The sequence below is a fragment of the Bubalus kerabau genome, chromosome 10 (genome assembly GCF_029407905.1).
Source record: "Bubalus kerabau isolate K-KA32 ecotype Philippines breed swamp buffalo chromosome 10, PCC_UOA_SB_1v2, whole genome shotgun sequence".
Classification (NCBI taxonomy): Eukaryota; Metazoa; Chordata; class Mammalia; order Artiodactyla; family Bovidae; genus Bubalus; species Bubalus kerabau.
This window is the reverse complement of record NC_073633.1, coordinates 42887356-42900457: the sequence shown is the minus strand read 5'-3', so window position 1 is coordinate 42900457 and position 13102 is coordinate 42887356. Positions and strand designations below refer to the sequence as shown.

The window sequence follows — 13102 nt, the reverse complement described above, 5'->3', positions numbered from 1 at the left end:
ACCGGAGAACTTGGTGTGAGCTGTAGGAAACCAGGACTTCAGAGGGAGGTCTCACCTCATTTACCCTTGGCTTGTTGATGATGTTTTTGGCATTGGATGCATATCTCAATGTACTCATGGTCTCACTGTAGCTAGTGTGTGCAGGAGACACGGCTGGGGTAGAAGCAGAAAGTTAAAACACACGCCGAGCCCTTCCCACCCAGCCCATGACCACTGGCCTTGCTGCTATCTCCCAGGCTGAATAAGACCCTTGATGAAATGGGCAGTCATGGCCCTTACTCTGAGGCAGAGCACCAGACCCAACACAGAACAAACTCCACAGCCCACTCACTGGCAACCATGATGGTTCTGGAGTTGCCTCCGAGGCTGTCCTTCAGCAGCCAGGTCAACACTGAGTCCCGGTAGGGGATGTATGACTGCCTCCGGGAGGGTCCCGCTCCACTGCTGGTCCCAGAAGGAGAGCTAGGGAGCCCGCTGTCACCACCACCGCTCGCTGCACTGTTGAGGCTCTGGCAGCTGTTGAATACCTGAGAGTTCTGGGCTTAAGAGACAATAATAAAAGTGGAAGAAAAAAAAAAGTAATTATGAAACAAATGCATTAAAACAAAGCAATGCCTGGAGAACACAAACATCATACTCCCTAATCCCTTTCTGTCTATGTCAGGAGGCTTTAAATGTGGGCCCTGAATTAGACCCTGGACTCAAGCAATGGAATATTTAAGACATGTAATTTCTCAGTCTCTCTTCTTTTTGGAATGAGAGTGGTAGGATGATGGTAATGCTGTAATCAAAACCCATAAATATCCATTTTTCATGCCCCAAACCAGAAGGTAAACTTTATTAAAGAGAACCTTTTAAGTACCTACCCTATTTTGGCAAAATGAAAACATGTGAATTGTTTTCCAAAGTCTCCCTCCCACTATGGTCCTCCAGGTTACTGGCAAAATACCTAAGGTGGAGATGACGATTCCCAGAGTCACAAGAGACTTGTTGATATTGGCTCCTTCAGTAATCCGGTCCTTACAGTAACTGGGATCTGCTCTTTCACTAAAACACAGTCGATGAAAACAGAAACAGAAGCAAACAAGACGACACTATCCTTTTAACACTGTTGAAAAACACTATCCATTGTGTTGCCCTTCATGTAAAAGATCCATATAATAAATTCCCCTTAGAATTCAGTTCCAGAAATAATGTTACTGTCATGCCATGAACTGGCATCCTTCTACATCTCAGGCAATAAAAATCAAATAATTCATTACATTTGGCTGTCAGAGAACTTTGAGCTAAAAGTAATACTCATTTACTGTAATGATACCAATATAGCTTTCTGTTATATACCATTCCCCTTTTCTTTACTGTTTTAATTTCACATGTTAATGGCTTTATGGTATCTGGGTCATTAACAGTTTCAAATTCCTTATTCAAATAAATGGGAAATATTAAAAATTCACACTTCCAGTTGGCTGATACAGTTTCTTTCAGAAAGCACTTAAGCTTTTAAGGGAGTACTGTACCATATTAATTATTTAATAGTTTTAAAATAAGAAAAGTTGCCTTACTTCATGTTACACTTTTTTCTGACTACATTATTCCTGAAAATTTCTTCTTTCTAGATATATAAATACGTAAAATTCATGCTTTCATCTAATACTTTTTAAAAAGGCAGTATTTTATTCCCAATACCACAATGTTTTTTAAAGCTTTTCTTTTTTCTGAAGAGATGTGTAGAGCTGCATAAAATCAATACTAGGTCAAAGGTAAAAAGTGTGTTCAGTCACCTGTACTTAAAGCACCAGTTTTCCATCTTGGCTGCACACAGCCTCACTCCCCTTGACTCCACTAATAGTCTCATTTATTTCATCTGAGGTGCAGCCTAGGCACTGGGACCTCTGAAAGGTCCAGGTGCCTTCAGTGGGCAGCTAAGATTGAGAGCCCCTAACACAGAACTTCTCAGCCCTAGAAAACTGTAATTTCTTAACCTAGCATTCAATTTGTTTCTTTTTTAATTTTCTTAGGATGATTGAAATGTGTAAAAGGCGGGGAAAAGTTTATTCCCTGTAAAATGGGCAAGAACAGGGTCATTGTCAAGGAAATAATTCCACCTGGTTTTGAGATCCTAATTTACCTGCCTGCTAGGTCCACAAGGTTGATCTTGCTAGCGATTTCAGAGGGGAGGTTGTTCTCCAGAAATGCCTGAGGGATGAAATAGATTTAGAGTGTCATTTGGAATGACGTGTTGTTGTTTTCCCCACCGACACCCTCCTAAGCAAGATGATATTTGGATTTTTAGCCAATTCACTCAAGAAATCTGTATTCTAATGTCCTCTGAACCAGATGAGCTCTCAATATCTGACAGGTACAATCAGTAAGCCCTGGGTTCTTCCTTCATTAAAAATATGAGCAAAACTTCCATAAAGTAGGTAGGCAACCTCCTCCCCACCCCCCACAAAGTTTCCTGAGCATAATTTACCAGGTAAATGCTCAACTCTGCTCTTGGAGGCTCTAACTCATCAGTAGAGATCCACAGCAGGTGTCGGTGTGCTGGGCAGGGGGTTGCCTCTTGTTAACCTGTCACGGGCTTCCCTGGTGGCTCAGACAGTAAAGAGTCTGCCTGCAACGCAGGAGACCTGGGTTTGATCCCTGGGTCGGGAAGATCCCTTGGAGAAGGGAATGGCAACCCACTCCAGTATTCTTCCCTGGAGAATCCCAGGGACAGAGGAGCCTGGTGGGCTGCCGTCTATGGGGTCACACTGAGTCAGACACGACTGAAGTGACAGCAGCAGCAGCAGCAGAACACAGCCTAAGTCACAGCATGTTATTAATCTGCTGGGCAGGACTCTCTCTGTGTTTTAAGCAGGGGCATCCAGTCCTCAAGAGCAAAACTACGCTGGCTTTTTTTTTAATTCAATATGGGATTTTTGTTGTTTTATTTTAATGTGCATCCATTGCCAAAATCCAGTTTTAAAACATTTCCAATAACTTCCCAAATTCCCTCAAGTCTGTTTGCAATCAATCTCCATTGTCATCTCCAGCCCCAGACCAACACTCAATTTTCTATCTATAAATCTGTCTTCTCAGGATATTTCACACAAACAGAATCATACAATGTCTGGCTTCTTTCACTGTGCATAATTATTTATAGATTCATTCAGATTGAAGTACATGTCAAAAGCTCAATTTTATTGCTGAGTATTAACAATATCAGCTGTATGAATATACCATGGTTTGTTCATCCATTCACCTCTTAATGAACATTTGGGTTGTTTCCAGTTTTGAACAATTACTAACAAAGCTGCTATGAATATTTGTGTATAAGTCTTTCTATGGCCATATGATTTCTTTTCTCTTGAGAAAATACATAGGAGTGCAATGGCCAAATCATATGGTAGGTATGTGTTTAATTTTTTAAGAAACTAATTCTTTTTCAAAGTTGTTGTACCATTTTACATTCCCACCAGTACAATAATGTATGAGAACTCCAATTCCTACACATCTTGCCAGTATTTAGTATAATCATTCTTTTTAATTTCAGCCGTTTTAAAAGGTGGGCAGTGATAGCTATTTGATGTTAACTTGCATTCCTCTAATAATTAATGATGTCTGCATCTTTTCAAGTGCTTGTCATCTGTATATTTTCTTAAGTATCAGTTCAAAATTTCTGCCCATCTTTTTGAGTTGTTTTACTGAGTTTAGAGAGTTTTGGATCTATTCTGGATACAAGCCTTTTATCTGACATACATTTTACAAAAAGCCTATCTGTGGCTTTTCTTTTTATTTACTTAATAGTATCTTTTGAAGATCAGAAGTTTTAAATTTTGACCCATTCCAAATTGCAATTTGTTCTTTTGTTCAATTTATATTTATAGTGCCATTTCTAAAAATACCTTTGCCTAGTCCAAGGTCACAAGGTTCACCCATGTTATTTTTCTATCATACAAGTTGAATGTTTTAGGTTTCACATGAGTGTCTATGATCCAGTTTGGTTAATTTTTTAATAAAATATACATTAATGATTTTCAACATGTTTGGTGACTGGTTTTGGCCACCATTATTTTTTTATTTTTCTTATGCCTATTTTCTCTTCTTTCTTTCTAGGATTCCCATTATACTTATGCTGACACACCCGATATCCGACAGGTCTGTGCAGCTCTGTTCATTTTTCTTCAATTACTCTTCTTCAAACTGGATGCTTTCTATTGTTTTATCTTCAACTTCATTAATTCTTCTGACGTCTAAAATTGACTCTTGAGTCCCATTAGTGAATTTTTCATTTCTGTTGTTATACATTTCCAGAATTTCCCCCTTTAAAATAACTTCTATCATTTTATTGAAATTCCCTTGAGTCATAATCATCATGTTTTCCTTTAATTCTTTACAACATGGTTTCCTTCAGCTCTTTGAACATATTATATTAGCTGCCTGGAAGTCTTTGTATGCTAAATCCAACAAGTGGAGTACGTAAGAGGCAGTTTCTAGTGACTGTTTTATTTTCCTAGGTGTGGGCTGCATTTTCTTATTTGTTTTTGCATGTCTTAATTTTTGGTTGAATACCAGACATTTTAGATAACACCATAACAACCCTGGATTCTGATCTTTTTCCTCTTGAAGGTGATAGTGATTGTTGCTTTGTCTGTATGGTAACCTGCCTGGACTAAAGCTCTAAAATCTGACTCCTCTACAACATGCAGCCAAATTCAGCTTTTTTCCTTTAGTTGTTTTTAATTTTAGGACTGGCTTCTAGGGGGCCACCAGTGTCTGCATACCTTAATGTTCAGCCAAAGATGGGTCAGAAATTGCAATTAAACACCTTGAGCCAATAGACTTTTACTCTCTGCTGATGGATCTATGTGTAAGCTGGGAAATTCACTAAAAATTCTGGCCATTTTAAGTTTACTCCAGCATTCACTAGCCAACAGGGCCCTCTTGTGTCTCTTCTGCACATGCGTGCAGATTGTGTCAGTCAGGGCTATATGGGCACATAGTCTCTGATGCATATGTGTACAGCTTCCATTCAACCCAGGATATGTGAAAATCTTATCAAGCTCCCTATGGCCATATCATCTCCCAGAATTCCCAGTTAAACCCCCAGATAATTTTCCAGTTCACTTCTTGCCTGAAGCAGATCTACAATCTCAGGTTAATGGAACCACTGATCTCCCTGTTAGCTTGCCACCAAGATCACCCACTTTAACTGACAATGCTCCTAATCAAGCAAACCCCTCAAGCAGTGGCAGCAACCAAGCTGCTGGCTTCCACCATCTGCCCTTCTCTGATTGAACTTCCTCACTGACAAAGATTGGGGTGTGGGTGGGGATGGGAGCAGCCCAAGGGAACATGCCATACATTTGTACTCTTACCAGAAATTCAGTAGCTCTCTTGAATACATGCTTCTCAGTTTATATGGCTTTGATCTATTCTGAAATACTTATTTTGACAGTTTTGTCTAGGTTTACTGTTGCTTTGGGAGGATAGGATTTGTTAACCTCCTCACTCCATCATAATAAAAGTGAATCTTCTACTTTTTAATTTTAATGTGTATTTTCATTTCAATCTTGCTTTTTATTTTAAATACCCAGACTGATCATATGGATATGAAAGTGCTTTGAAATGTTAAAAGCAAAATGTAAGTCAAAGATACTTGATTAGTCTTTATGAAATGCCTCTAGCCATTCTGGGTGAGCAGCTTAGTAGATTGTGTGTAGGTCCTACTTATAATATTAGGTCATATCAGAGGACCTATAAAGGGATGGGTAGAAAGAAAGAAAAACAGGAAGATGAAAATTAGTCAAAAGGAACAATGAAAGGAAGAAATCTGAGCAAACATTTAAGTGGTAACCAACCTGTGTATAGTAGATAGTGAAGATGGCGTGGGATCTGCTGCTGGCTTCATGAACATGGGTTGCTGCTGTGATTCTGTGTACACAAGGGAAGAAAATTAGGACAAGATTGCTTATGCATGGTGGATCCTTAAGGATCCATGGGGAACACAAGAAAAAATGTTAGTGCTGAGGTTCACAAGTGAGGATCACAAAACACCAGTATTTAGTCTTTTAAAGTTAGGAGAATGGTCCCAAGAGAGCAGAAGCAGTGTTCCAGGTACTGATATCTGAGAACAACAGTGAGTATAACTTCATAATAAACCACAATTAGAACTTTTTTTAAGCAGCAGAAGTTAAAAATCAGAATGGAAAGGTGTGATTCTAGAGAGTCATCAACCTGGAAGAATATCCCTAAAACAAACCCATTTAAATTAGACAAGTAGATATGGAGAACTTGTTGGAGAAGAAGGCTCAAAGACAGCGAAAGTAAGTCATTATTAAGAATATTAATCTCATGGTGCCAGGAAGGGCTTTAAAACTGAGATCTTGAATTACATGAACATCATGCTTAAGCCAGGTGAAGAATGCACAGTCTCCCTGACAGATTCATTTCAATGGTGACCTTTAAAGTCTGAAGAGTCCTCTCTTTATCTAAATCTAAGTCAGTCAATATGGCTTCAGTTTAAGACCAACTCATTGACTTCTGTTCTCAGAGAAGTTACAGAATTGAAGAGTTAAAATCTAGAGGCTGGTCAACTGAAGGATAAAAAGGACAAGGTGAAGCCTGACACTTAACAATCAAGAAACTCAGGGTACCCTGAAGACAGGAAGTAAGTGCTTCCAGAATAGTTCTATGAAAACCCAGGAACAGAAGTTTAAATTTAAATCTTTTCCTTTATGTTCAATTAACTCAGACATGTTATTAACAGGGGACATAGAAGACTCCAATTTCCTCAGTTTTTTTTTTTTTTTCAGGTGAAAAAGGCTATTTGGGGGGGCATATATTAATAACATTGTGGGTATTCCATAGTAACTAAAAATATAGAGTATTATCATAATTTACAATAGCTTTTAGGAGAGTCTACAGCACCTAGTATTTCATAGCTGATTCTAAACAGTCTTTTTGAGTAAACTTTACATGCTTCCCAGATGGCGCAGTGGTAAAGAATCCACCTGCCAATGCAGGACATGCAAGAGACATGGGTTGGGAAGATCCTCTGGAGAAGGAAATGGCAACCCACTCCAGTATTCTTGCCTGGGAAATCCCATGGACAGAGGAGACACAGGGCTGCAAAAGAGTTGGACACGACTTAGTGACTCAATAACAATTACAGTATGCAAAACTTTTCTGGAAAAAAAAATTGGTTTTCTGAAAAATTTTAAACTATATTGTACTATAGCATCTCTATCAAGGAGAGGACCGTGCAGGCAAGAATCATTTCTTTGATGAAAACAGCAGAAATTGTGTATTATAAGACAAAACACAGGGTAATTCTCTGGGCTTACTACCTAATATTACTATATCCAGGACAAACTCCAGCTTCACCACCAGTGAGAAGAGCACTAAATCTCAGCCATGTCCCCTACCCTGGGTACATTTTTGTTCTGACAAAGGCCTCCTGATTGTGAATGTGGGGAGCTGCAGAGAGAATCTATACTGCAAAAAGGCAGTGAGAACACAGGAAAGGAGAATGAGACTGAAAGAATGACAGGGACAAACAAACCTGTTACCTGTTTGCTATTCCCTCCTCCAAGAGTTGAATTACTTGCTTATAGTTGGTAACTACGTGTTGAGATAAACCTATCAGATTTGTGAGGAGGAAAAAAGAGATTAAATAAAATTTTTTGGCAAAGTTTAACCTTTTCTTGTAGGTAATTAAATTTATTATCCTATTTCATATTAGCTGGCAGACAAGAATTGAGGAACAACTTAATTCATTCAGATAATGGATTAAATGAACAAATAATTACTGGAAGCCTACTGTCAGGCACTGTGACAGTCTCTCTGGGAACATCAGTCTCTACGCTCCCAGAGATTATAGTCTAGAATTCATATAGTGGTTATACTAACAACAAAAGAATAATAATAATTCCTTACAAACAGACTCATGGACTTTGGGAACGAACCTATGGTTGCCAGAGGGAAGGATGAGGGAAAGGGAAAGTTAGGGAGTTTGGGAGGGACATGTACTCATAGCCATACTTAAAATGGATAACCAACATGGACCTACTGTATAGCACATGGAACTCTGCTCAGCGTTATGTGGATTGGAGGGGAGTTTGGGGGAGAAAGGATACATGTACATGTATGGCTGAGTCTCTTCGCTATTCACCTGAAACTATCACAACATTGTGGGTTATCAGCTATACCCCAAGATGAAATTAAAAGTTTAAAAAATATCCTTAGAATTGTACTATATTTAAGTTATAAGAAAAGTTCTCATGAATTACTTCATTTGGCCCTCATCAAATTTCTGAGGTAGATAGGGCCTAAATGCCCCACAAAATGGTGGACTCAATTTGACATACAAAACACAGTACATGTGTCCTTATCCTCCCACAGTTTACAGTCATGAGAAATCATACAAGATAATGTGGCCAAGTGCCACAGGAGTAGTAAGATAATAAATGCTGAGGAAGTCAGAGAAAAAGTCAGGGCAAGCTCCATGGAGGAAGCGAGACTTGAATTTAGCCACTGGAGAATGGGTAGCTTTAGATAAAAGGTAAGGAGGCACTTAAGGGCACAAAAGTAAATCTCTATGGCTGGTTACCCACCAAGTCAAAAAAGGCCTTCACAACTGTGCTAGAGAATCTCTTTATTAGAGATTCAGGAACCAAAGTATCTTCACGGGCTCATAGCTGAATACAATTACACTAAAAATTAACATAATTAACTTGAACACTGACTGGATTTTTTTATCTTAAGGAATTATTACTATTATTTAGATGTGATAATAATTTTGTGAGTGCAATTTCTTTAAAAAAAAACATTCCTTATCTTTTAGGGCTACATATTAAAATATTTATACATGAATTGATATCTGGAACTTGCCTCAAAATAATATAGAACGTGGACAGGAATGTAGATAAGGCAGAATTTGCCAAGAAGGCAGTGGCACTCCACTCCAGCACTCTTGCCTGGAAAATCCCATGGATGGAGGAGCCTGGAAGGCTGCAGTCCATGGGGTCATGAAGAGTGGGACACAACTGAGCGACTTCACTTTCACTTTTCACTTTCATGCACTGGAGAAGGAAATGGCAACCCACTCCAGTGTTCTTGCCTGGAGAATCCCAGGGATGGGAGAGCCTGGTGGGCTGCCATCTATGGGGTCGCACAGAGTCGGACACGACTGAAGCGACTTAGCAGCAGCAGCAGCAGCATTGGGTTATGGGTTTTGTGAACATGGGGTTCATTACACTAGTCTATTTTTGTTCAAAATGTTCAAAATTCTCTATAAGAAAAAGAATTTTAAAAAATTTAACCAAAGATAGAGACCTTCCATTTTCAGTAATGGCAAATTAGATAATATAAACCAACACTTCTGCCAGACTGTTAGAAACAGTTGGACAGAATATAAAAGACATCAATGTGAGGGCACAGAGGGATGACCAGATAGTGAAATTTTTTAAGGCCATATATTGGGGAAGGACGGAAGCCCAAAGACATCAGGCCAGCATTTGCAAACATTATCCCTCTGAGAGCATTTCCCATATCTTAAGAAGTGGCTGACAGCAGTTCTCCTGACAACCTCACAGATACAGAGAGACACAGACTACAGTCCAGGGCCCATGTGGGCCCTGTGGCACCCCACCTCTCTGAGTTGGAAACTTAAAGGGCTAAAACACAGGAATAAGTTTGAATTAGAAGTAAACATTTTCTGAAGGAACCTCAGCTCAACTTTGAACATTCTTAGTCCTTCACCTGGACTGAGTTGATTCTGGATTCCTAGCGTGTTTGTGCAGGAACCTGGCACAGGTAAACACGAGTCTTCTCCGCCAGGAGATATTATTGTTCTGCCTCTCAATTATTTCCACAAGCAATTTAGCAAATATTGTCTGGCACAAAACCGTAACACACTAGCACACAAGTAGATCTGACAACATAAGTGAAAATTAGCAAAAATTACACAGACTATCTAAAGAGACCTAAAACAGATCCAGATCCTGGAGTTATAGTAACTTTAAAGTAACTCTGCTTACTATTTTCAAGGGACTAAAAACAAGATTATAAAATTTCAGAGAAAACTGGAAACTATAACAAAAATATCAAATGTAGATTTGGGAAGTGAAAAGTACTATAAGTGAAAATAAGAACTCAATGTGTAAGTTTAACAGCAGGTTAGATACAGGTGAAACATATGTCAAAATCATATAACCAAAATAAAGCCTAGAGAGCCAAAAGATACAAAATATAGAAGAAAGGGTAAGAATCAAAAAATATATAAGGAGTAGGTCTAATAAACCTGTAATTGGAATTCCACAAGGAGAGAGTGGGGTAAAAGCAATGTTAGAATAATGTTGGAAGTAATGCCTATCTGTATAGCAGAAATTAACACAATATTGCAAGTCAGCTATACTTCAAAAAAAAAAAAAAAAAAAAAAAAAAAGAACCAGGGATCCTAGGAGAAATGGCTGGTTCAAAGATTGAGGCAGGAAAAGTAGATGAGCCTGGAACACCTCCTGTCAGAAAGCAAGGAAGTGCTCAAAGAATGATGGTGATATGTCAAAAAATCATATGAACACATTTGAAGGGGATTCCATTGGCTAAATCCAGGATAATCGGAGCATCAAAATAAAAAATAATAGTAACATTTAATACAATAGGAAACATGAGTCTATGCCAACATAAATAAGTTAATAAATAAACTGAAAGTTAGATGAGGATAAGACACACACGATTTTACAGTTCCACAACCAATAAACACTTGTTGACTACAAAAGGAAAACAACAATTTCAAAGAGGCCTGGCAGGTATGACCTTAGCTAAGAAAATTAAAAATAATGAATATAGACATATCAAAATTATGCATCACTTAATGCTGTCAAGTTCATGAAGTCAAGTGAGACCAAGGAGCCTTTCCAGCTGGAGAACACTAGAGAGAGACACTAACCAAAGGCAACTCTGGACTCAAAGCAACAATCACTGGGACAATTTGTGAAACTTAAATGGGTGTTAAGGATCAGATGGTAGTAATGAATAAAAGTTAATTTCCTGATGTGGATTTCATGTTGTAACTACACAGGAGTACTTCTTGTTTGAAATAAAAATACCCTAAAATAATCAGGGTATATGGGTCATTAGGTTGGCAATTTACTCTCATATGGTTCAAGTAAAAAAGCTCTTTATACTAGCAACTTTTTCAAGTTTTCTTCAAGATTAAAAAAATAAAAACTTTTAGAAAACTAAGATAAAGAGAGAATTCCCTTAACCTGCTAAGGTAATGCTTCTGAAAGTGGCTGCACAGACTGGAGTCAGTTCTCAAACTGTTATTGATGTGTGATGAGATAGGTACAGAAATTGAAAGCGTTAGAAACCTTTACAACAATATGACAGACTATATATCTTTTAAATCGAATAAAGAAGAATTGGGCTTACAATTAATATGTCTTTTACTTTTTTTCTAGTAATTCATCTTCATTTTATCAAAGTATTGGTTTGCCATGGATAGGAATTTTAAAAAAACAAAACAAAAACTGGTCCTTCCCCCTAGACAGTCTGAGAAGTGTATGATACGAGTATCTATTAACAACACATGGTATTGAAAATGGCCTTCCCAAGTGGCACAGTGGTAAAGAATCTGCCTGCCAATACAGGAGATGCAAGAGAATGCAGGTTCAATCCCTGGGTCAGGAAGATCCCCTGGAGAAGGAAATGGCAAACCGCTACAATATTCTTGTCTGGGAAATCCCATGGACAGAGGAGCCTGGTGGCTACAGTCCATGGGGTTGCAAAGAGTTAGAAACGACTGAGGGCACATGCATGCTATTGCAAACATCATAGTAAAATGTTGAAGGTTTCCCCTGGGGACAAAACTAAATATTGTTACCATTTTAATAGGGTTCTAGTTGGTGTAGAAAGACAAGGAATAAAAAGGTGTAAGAATTAAAAAAACAAGAATACTGTTATGTGCAGACTGAATACAAAGAAAACACAAACAATTTTTTTCAGAGTCCCAACTACTCATTTCCAACAACCTCCTGCTTTGTACCCATCCCTGTATATTAAGATAAAGGCCAAAGCAAAAATATAATACTGTCTTTGCCTCACTTATTATCCCTTTAGACCCGGTAACCACTGGGCTCTTATGTATGCTTTGGACAGGGCTCTGTACATTTCAGATTTCAACTTAACCTGTCATCTAATTAATGAACTTTTTAATGAAAAATAAGAGGCTACTCCTTATCTTTCCTTGGATTTAGGCAGCTATCAAGTTCCAGCTTATGGTTCTGAACTAGAACTACAAATTCTTTACATTAAAATTATAACTTCTTGTATTTTCATGTTTCCCATGGCACCCTGAATAGAATAGACATCTAGCAGGTACTTAATAAATTCCTATAGATTGGTTTCAAAGCAGAAACCACTTTCGGCATTGGAATCATGTTCACAAAATGTATGAGCCCAAAGATAGAGAAATACAGACAGACGGGCAGACAATGAAAATAAATGAAGAAAGCAAGCAAACATTTAAAAAAAAATAAAAACTGCCGGGAGCCAGCACGGGAGTCCCCACCCATAACAAGGTTATGTGGGAGAGTTCTGGTGGGCAAAGCGAGCCAGAACTCGAGGGGTGCCCCTCTGGGCCTGCCTGAGCATCTACCCCAAAACCAGAGTCTGCCTGCTTTACTGCTTTGTGCTCTCACCTACACCTCTGACTTTACAGGGGGCTGTCCCCCACCACCATCTCTCTGAAAAAGAGTTAACTTACAGCTCCAGTTAATAAAGTTCCTGGGTGTGACAAGAGTGTTTTAGTTCACAAACCCCTCAGATGGCTCTCTAACTTGCCTGACAGGCTTACCCGGACTCCTACAGCTACGCATACGATTGTTTACAGTCTCCCAGCCACAGAGGCACGGGAAGCTTAAGATATTCAAATAGTATAGAGCCTCTCGGAAAGTTAGAAATTGTCAGAATAGAACTAGTAGAAGATTTCATTGTTGAGCCAATGCTTGCTGCCAAGTTTCCACATCCCCTGTATTGTATCCTAGGAAGTGTATTAATTAATATAGTTGGTATGTAGAAAAAATAAATAGTGGCCTTGGTGTTAACAACTTTAGAC

At 38.6% G+C, this 13102-nt stretch overlaps 1 protein-coding gene across 3 annotated transcripts in view; it reads right to left on the bottom strand.

The window, feature by feature from the left end:
• STARD9 (StAR related lipid transfer domain containing 9) overlaps positions 1-13102 on the bottom strand; it is a 120822-nt gene that overhangs the window by 51323 nt on the left and 56397 nt on the right. For all 3 annotated transcript variants that reach the window (XR_008699172.1, XM_055537507.1, XM_055537508.1), the window contains exons 8-13: positions 7554-7623; positions 5844-5916; positions 2129-2196; positions 950-1047; positions 332-541; positions 56-153 (exon numbers count right to left, since the gene is read on the bottom strand). Coding sequence is in view for 2 of the 3 variants with exons in the window: in XM_055537507.1 (XP_055393482.1) it covers positions 56-153; positions 332-541; positions 950-1047; positions 2129-2196; positions 5844-5916; positions 7554-7623 (617 nt within the window). In the remaining variant the exon portion in view is untranslated. The remainder of the gene's footprint in view (positions 1-55; positions 154-331; positions 542-949; positions 1048-2128; positions 2197-5843; positions 5917-7553; positions 7624-13102) is intronic.